The sequence below is a fragment of the Triticum aestivum genome, chromosome 7A (genome assembly GCF_018294505.1).
Source record: "Triticum aestivum cultivar Chinese Spring chromosome 7A, IWGSC CS RefSeq v2.1, whole genome shotgun sequence".
Lineage (NCBI taxonomy): Eukaryota > Viridiplantae > Streptophyta > Magnoliopsida > Poales > Poaceae > Triticum > Triticum aestivum.
In genome coordinates, this window is record NC_057812.1 from 576962572 (window position 1) to 576970864 (window position 8293).

Sequence of the window (8293 nt, forward strand, 5' to 3'; positions counted from 1 at the left end):
ATAGGTTTAGTTAGGGTTAAGTCTAACACTCCCTCCGTTCCTAAATATTTGTCTTTCTAAAGATTTCAACAAGTGACTACATACGGAGCAAAATGAGTGAATCTACACTCTAAAATGTGTCTATATACATCCGTATGTGGTAGTCTATTTGAAATCTAAAAAGACAACTATTTAGGAACGGAAGGAGTAGTTATCTAGTTGGCGGTGGTGAGGTGATGGCGCGACAAGGAATAAGGCCTCCGTGGTGCCAGCGATGCGGCAGGGCAGAACACCACGCATACAAGGTGGTTGTCCGGTATAGGGTTTAGGGTTTTTTTGTTAAACGGTGAAAATATCAACCTTTTTATGTAAATTATAACCAAACTTGCATGAAATCCATCGTGTTTGAACGAATGTCATCCGATTAGTTTGAATTGTTGGAGATGCCCTAACAACCTTTTTTATTGAAGGAGTAATATTAGAATGAAGATTCATCCAGCCTTTTGAGTGTTATAGTAGTTGCCAATTGCTTAGTTGGAAGGTTAAATGACATGCATTGATTATTCTAGCTTAATAAGATCTATATGTGTGCTGGTTGCACCGAGAGATAGATTGCTTTAGCTGTACATAATTTGCATCCACCAAGTTGTCGATTTTTGTGTAGAAACTTGGATCTTAATGATCCCCTCAAGAGATTAACAGAATGAATGTAGGTGGCAGGGATTCAAAGAGATAGAAGGAAAGGGAATTATGGAGATTGGGGGAAACCCAATAGGGGCCTCCTAGTCGACACCTTATGCGTTGGCTAGGAGATCCACGCGCTCGGAATTTTGGGTCGGCCCAATAAAACACGACGTGGTTGCTCGCCCAAATCACGTGCTGGTTCGCTCAACAACAAAAAAGTCCGTGTACTGGTTTAACTCAAAAAAGGATCACGTACTGGTTCAACTATTGACTATTTAGAAAAAGAAAAAATAGGAAAAAATAGAAATAAATGAATTCAAAAAATGTTCATGTATTTTGCTAAAAAGGTCATGAACTTAAATAAGGTTCGTCAATTTTGAAAAAGTTCATTGAACTTAAGGAAAAGTTCACAAATTTTAAAAAGTTTATCGATGAAAAAAGTTCATCGATTTTGAAAAAACAATATATATAGTTTTTAAGAAAAATTCATCAATTTTCAGAAAATTCAGAGAAATATGAAAAAGCTCATAAAAATATTTAAAAGTTCATCAAAGTTGAAAAAACATTCATTTTTTAAAAGAGATCATTCATTTGAAAAGAAGTTTATCAAATTTGAATAAGGTTGTGTGTTTGTGAAAAAAGGGAAAGATAAGTAAAAAAAGAAAAAGAAAAAGAAAGGAAAAAGAGTAAAGGAAACAAATAAAAATAGAAAGAGAGAGAAAAAACGAACAGAAACCAGTCCAGGAAAAAAACCCGACTGGGAAGAATCCCAAAACCGGAAATAGCCCCCTCCTGCTGAACCTAGATGGGCCGGCACATTTCCGAACGCTTCAGGCGCCAGTTAATGAAATGCACTTTATCGGCGGCAAAATGCTGCTGGTTCGCACAGCCGAACAGCGATCAAACCGCAGATGGGCCAGCGCAAGTAGTTAGGATCGATATTTTGTTTGTTCTCTTCGCGTTTTTTTATGATTTTTTCTATTCCCTCAATTCATAGGTTTCATTTTTCTTTTTCTTAAAAAATGATCTTTTATAATTCTAAAATATAGATAGAATTTTCAAAAAAATTGAACATTGTTCCGAATTACACAATTATTCGTATTGCCGATAAATGGTCATATTTTTTCAATCATTGTGCACAATTTTTCTAAATTTTCAAAAATGCACGCAAATAAAAAATGTGCATCTTTTCAAATATTGTTTGGAGTTTGAAAAAAATTTCCTGTTTTAAAAAATTACTCACAGATCAACTTTTCCCTTTTCCAAAATTTGTTCGGAATTTCAAAATGTTCATGTTTCCAATTTTTCTTCAAAATTTCAAAAACACGTCCCTGCTTTTTAATTCAGATATTAAAAATGTTTGATATTTCCAAAAAAAATAAATTTTCTTGTTTCAAAAATATTTTACTTCTAATAAACACATGTTTGAATTTTCTTTGAATGTGGCTAGTGGTCGGGAGGACCTTTGATCACAGGCGGGCTACTTTTTGGGACTGTTCAATGCTAGTACAACTAGTTACTAGGCCGGCCCAGTCGAGGGAGCCCCATGTGTGGCGTGGCTTGCCTAGGTTGGTACAAGAAAGTACTCTAATATGTGTTATATCGCTGCCAACATAGATATTTTTGGTGGCTTTACAGTTTTTGCCTTTTCGAGCTTGAACAGGTGCAGTATATACGAGCGGCCCGCAAATTGCCCCTTCCACCGCTATATATATGGGGTGGGGCGTTTTATGTTCCCGTCTCATATCCCCCTCCCCCTCCGTCACAATCCGCCCTCCTTCGATATCTCTCTTCATTTCTCCGGCAAGTGATTCAACACGTTTTTTACCCTTTCTCGAAGATCCATGGCCGGTGGTGCACGTGGGCGTGGGGCCGCGGTGATCACCGCTGCACAAGCGCACCTGGCACGACGCGGAGGCCGACAGTTCCAGTTGTGCATGCGTTGAGTCGTGGCAATCGAAGCAGGCGCGCGAGTGCCTGTCCCGTAGCGGCAGCTGGGACGGGTGGGCCCGCTTCAAAGAGCTTGATGTGGCCCTCTACCTGCACGCGAAGAGGTGTACGGAAGTGGATCAAGAGCTCTTTGACGCCTAGTGCGCGGTGGCGGCTAGAGAAGAAGGCATCGACGAGCGTCTCACCGCCGCCGCCAAGGAAGAGCATGCCTACGCCCATGCTCTCCGAAGGTCGGCAGAGGAGTTCTACCTCGGCGTCCAGCCATGAGTCGGCAATCCCTAGGTTTAAATTAGTTTGAACCATGTTCTTATGCAATGCGTAGCATGATAAACTCCGGTGGTGAACTTTGTAGCACGAAACTGATTTTAAATTTGCATTATCGTTTTAGCATATCTGTTCTGCCGTGTCTTGCACGATACCGCAAATTCGTTTGAGAGCATACCGCAAACAAAATTTACGTTACACATTTTTAGCAGATTTGCTAGGGTTGCTCTTACAACTCTAGAAGAAGCAACAATTGCCGTCATAGTACCAGCACTCGAGTGGCTATCTGATGGTTCAAAACCTTCAGAAATGAACGCCTTGCAGTACATAATCAGGAGAAAGCGCCAGCGCATAATTCATATACTCCCTTCGTCCTAAAATTAGTATAAGTTGAGTCATTTATTTTGGAACGGAGGAAGTATTACGAAACAGACATTACTGAAACGTATATGTAGCTCTGCAATAGTCGCAGCAGCAGCAGCAACAACAACAACACATGCTTGAGGCAAAGTCCTCGTCCTTTTTCTGCCAATACCAATATAACTGTATATACAAATTATTATGTTCCTGTAAGTTACCTGACCTTGAATTAACTACACACCGCAACGCTAATAAACACATTGGGTGGGGTAGACAGCCAAATTAACCACTACAAACCGAGACATATACATGATGATTATCACTTTTCACACATATCAATCTCGACCCTACCCAAGCTAAAAACCCTAGCTATGTTTCTATTAGCTGTGTTTCTTACCACCCCTTTCTTCGTCGTTCTTCACCTTATTTTCTGCATGAAGTACTAGGGCACCGCGCCATGCCCCCATGCATGCCCTTGCACCCTTATGCGAATTGGCAACCTTCGCCAATATATCATATTTACACACACTCCACCTACATTATTGTGTGTATGTATATGTATATATATACAAGTATATATACCATGCATGCTATAGCTAATACCTAGCTAGTGATCTTACTAACTGGATCACTTCATTACTCAGTCCCAAGTCCCAACCAGACACACATTGCATTGCAATACCAGTAGTAGCATTGTCACTTTTGGTGTAGAGTGGTTTCCACCGGAAGTCTAACCGTAGAACGGGGCGCGGTGGGGGATGCCCTTCCTCCTGGACGGCCTGCACCGGCTGATTGGCGGCGTGGTCGGCGTCATCGGCCGGGTGTTGGACTTGCTGCCCTCGTCGTCGGACCACCGGACGCCCCTGTCGAACCGCCCGAGCTCGAACCCGGCCCTCCGGAGCTGCTTCCTCGGGCTGAACGAGTCGTCGTCGGAGCCATACCCTTCTCCGCCGGAGTCCTGGCTACGCTTCGGCCGGATGGCGAATGTCAAGGTCGGGTCCCACTGCATCCCCCCGAGCTGAAAAACCACACAAACGCCAGGAACAAGTACGCGTCAGTGAATGAAGCGACCACAAGTAAAATCACGGCACTAATCAATGTAGTCTGAATGCACACGACAGTGTTTTCAATTTTCCATGGCCACATGGGTAGCTTTCAAAGGAAACGGGGAAGTGAGCTGACGAAGACTTCTGAAAAAACTTCATGATGTGCTAGCCATTGTTATCCACCTGTCGTCGGTGCACTTAGTGAAACCCCCGGGTACATACATCATCCCCTTGTCCCATTGACACCGACTAGTTTTTATAAATTTATGGAGCTTGCACAAGTAGTTACCCTACCTGCCCCTAGTGACACTTTTCAATTTGGATCAAGGCAACTGAAGATTCTGAGCAATCGCCCGGCACACAATGAGATGAACATTAGCTAGTCATCCATCCTCTCCATTGAAGACATGTGTGAAGATGGTGCGATGATTTTTTTCACATTAAAAAAAAGTGAAGCAAATGAATGTAACTTTCTAGGTAGCAACTTCCAGAGAAGAGATGATGTTATCATAACTCACATAGACATGAACGGTATCTAATCAGAAAAGGTATCAATCCCTTCTCATTCTTCCTAGTCCCTAGGTATGGCAAACTTGCAAACCAAGAACACCTAAATTTGCAACATTCACCATGCATATCCGTGGCTAAATATATCCAAACCGGACCAGACAAACACATGACAGGCGCATGATTCGGTAGAGCATCGCCTCGGAGAAGTCAACTTTATCTGGATAACGCGCACCCTCTCTTTTCCGAAGCGAAAGGGGGGGTTAATTAACTTGGCAAAAGATAATGCGTTCGCCTCTGAAAGAGCAAACAAAAGCAAGCCTATCATGGCTGAAAGATCCGGAGATGATGTCTCAACACTACCTACTCCCTGAAAGCAGCCTTTACCTAAATGTATTACCTTAGCTTCAACTCCTAGGGCCGGGCACTTCTCAACATATATACTAATGCTCACTGCCATTTGCAGCCATATGGATATAAATTAGCTGACAGTAGATATTTTCTTACCTCTTGACTGGTTACATATAGACAAGGAACAAGTTTTTTTATAGATAATGCTAGAAGAGAGCGGCACACACAGCCAGCATAAAAGGCAATTTCAGGTTATGATTTGAAGGACACCAAACAAACAATATAGTATCATCTTTTCCGGCAAAATTCATACTGGTCCATGTCCTCTATTGCTCGGATCGATGGAAACGGATGAGCAGGCCGGCTAGAACAAGACATACATATAGACAAGTGGACCCATTTCAGGCGCATTTAACGGCAACGCGAGCCCCGAAGTTGAGAGGGGCAATCACTGGGATGGAATGCCACAGGATTGCAGTCCAAGATTAGAAGAAAACTTCCTCAAAAAGATTGGTAGCAGGCGAAAAGAAAGACCGAATAACCTTACCATGCAAGCTTGATCCGGGGCAGTTATACTGAACCTAATGACTGACTGGCTATGCTTGACAGGGCCTTAGTTTCTCCGTCAAGCCGGCTCGGTTAAGCTCTTTTTTATGTAGTCCCCGGAGAGAACAAAAGGTGTCTGAGGTTGTTGGTTGGTGCATATCTGTGTGGTCCAAGCTAATCCCGGAAATATAACAAGTCACTATATATAGGCAGCTAGCTTAGCTTAGCTTGGCTTGGTTTGGTCGCTGTTTTTGCAAGGGCATCAATCCTCAGCCTTCACTCCAAGCCCTCCTCTCCCCCAAGGCAAAGCAGTGCCTAGCTTAGCTTGGCAGGGGACGGAAGCAAGAAAAGCAAGACAAAAACGTGCTTGCGCCGCTGCATGGCACTACGCTGCTACTAATACAAAACACTCCAGTATAAAGATGCACTATTCTCAGGCTTAGTGCCGGCCAACGCAGTTGGTAACAGCGGTGGTCACTTGCTTGGCAGGGGGCCACGAGATCGCACGGCGGCAACCCCCTGGAGAATGCTAACAACTTATTCGCAAGTTGATGCTGCTTTGTGTGCGCAAGTTCACTCACCACCACTAGAGCACACCCCTTTCTGCGGTAGGATACGGCTGCTTTTCTCCCCCTCGCGTGGCGTGGAGCCGTGGACACTCGGCGCGCGCACGCGTGCACGCGTGAGCGCTAGCTATGCCACTCCCTGGGTAAACTGAACCCGCACCGCGCACCGGGCCATCATCAGAGCCGACATGCACAGGACTGTACTACAGGAGAACACCGCATTGCACTCGGGTTGCCGTTGACCCCCACCGCATGAACAGAAGCTTCCTCAGACATATTTTGGATTCTGGTCCTAAAGAATGGTTTTCAGGGAGAGAAAGAAAATGGAGAAATTGCGCTGTGGCAGACATGGGACTGTAGGCTGGAACTTGTAGGAGACGGAGGAAGAAGAAGAGATGAGAAAGAGTGGCTAGAGTACTCACCTTGCATCCGAGGGAGCAGAAGCGGAACGAGTCCGGGAGGCTGCGGCAGCAGATCTCGCAGGTGTTGGTGACGCCCTTGCCGGGCCTGGCCTGCGGCCGGCCGTTGAGGAACACGATCTTGGCGCTGTTGATCACGTACGTCTGCACGTGCGCGATGTCGATCAGCTTCCCCACCTCCGACACCCGGATCACGTTGTGGTACGACGAACGACGTATCTGCACTCCCCCCATGTCCACCCATCCATCCATCAGAATTCATTCACATGCCACCACACACACAACACAATCCAGCCATGGATGATTTGGTTAGAGTGGTGTGTACCTGGACGACGTGGTGGTCGCGGTGCGCGGGGACGCAGTAGGAGCAGAGGGCGCCGGCGCCGGCGTTGCAGCCGAGGCAGAAGAGGTTGCACTCGTTCTTGCTCAGGTCCGGGTGCGCGGGGCAGGGCACGAAGAAGCTCGTGCCCAGCAGCGGCCGCAGCCATGGCGGGCCCAGGTCCTCCTCCGACCGCACCATGGGGCTCTGCTGCACGCTCACCATCACCTGCACCACATCTCCACGAGGGACACACGCAATACAACAATTGATTAACCACACCGTCCAAGAACAAAATGCAACTCCCTACTAGCCTCGTGCTAGCCGCCACGAGCAGCGGCAGTGGTAGTACAGATTAATAATCCGCCAAGAAGAGAACTTTACCATGTCACCGCCAGACGGCGCCCTCCGATCTTCTTCCAGGGTCACCGGATTGATCAGCTCCTGCAGCGGCAGACCAGGAAGACGACGACGCCGAAGAAGAAGAGACAATCAATCTGCCAGCCGAACAAAGCATGCCCGAGATGAATGCAGAAGCAGGGGGAAAAAGCAGTCGTGACGCGACGGCTCCATCACGGCCGGGGGCCCCGATAACAACAGTATTAACGAGAATCAGCCGTTACCTGGTCGACGGGCGGGAAGAACCGAGGAAGGTCGGAGTAGGCGACGGCGGCGGCGGCGGCGGCGGGAGGTGAGGAGGGGATTGAATCCTGTGCACTCGGGGCTTCTGGAGATCGAAGGGGACGGAAGCGGTGTCGTGTGATCGTATATATCACAGGAAAGGAAGGGAAAAAACACGGAAATATATTCCAGGAGCGGTATTTATATATGGACACGGATATATATCGACGGGCGCGACGGATGCCTCCCCTTTCCCTCCTCTTCTCGACAAGGAGATGGAGAGGGACGGACGGACGGGGGGAGAAACAACGAAAGAAAAAAAAAGACGAAAACGGAGCGGTGGAGGCCGATGTAAGGCGGTTTGGGTTTGCATCAGAGACGTGTCCGCGGTTCTTTCCTGTGCTGGCTAAAGGCTAAAGCTCCCAAAAACAAATCGCCTTTTTCCGTTTCCCCGCCCATGCTTTCACGTAATCGCGCAATTCTCCGGCAACGGCTCGGTTTTACTTTGGTTTGTTTATGAATGAAAAAATATTCTCGCTCGGATATTCATGAATGAAATGCGCACTATGCCGTCGTCCTCCCTTTTCCCCAACCATACCCGTCTGAACCCTAGGAGAGGGGCAAGCTCTGGCTTCCTTCTCCTCCATTGGCTCTGCCGGTGTGATAGTGCGGGGAGGCCAC

At 46.6% G+C, this 8293-nt stretch overlaps 1 protein-coding gene across 2 annotated transcripts; it reads right to left on the bottom strand.

Moving 5' to 3' along the window:
* Positions 1–3391: 3391 nt before the first annotated feature.
* Positions 3392–7918, bottom strand: LOC123148382 (protein RGF1 INDUCIBLE TRANSCRIPTION FACTOR 1). Of its 2 annotated transcripts, none has more exons than XM_044567774.1 (5): positions 7615–7918; positions 7376–7488; positions 6998–7219; positions 6676–6891; positions 3392–4255 (listed from the first exon to the last, which is right to left on the bottom strand). In XM_044567774.1, exons 2-5 carry the CDS (start codon positions 7376–7378, stop codon positions 3968–3970), a joined length of 729 nt encoding a protein of 242 aa, XP_044423709.1. In that variant the 5' UTR covers positions 7379–7488; positions 7615–7918; the 3' UTR covers positions 3392–3967. The 2 variants fall into 2 exon arrangements, with proteins under 2 accessions (XP_044423709.1, XP_044423711.1); XM_044567776.1 differs by having other exon boundaries at positions 6998–7230.
* Between the last annotated feature and the right edge of the window lie 375 nt (positions 7919–8293).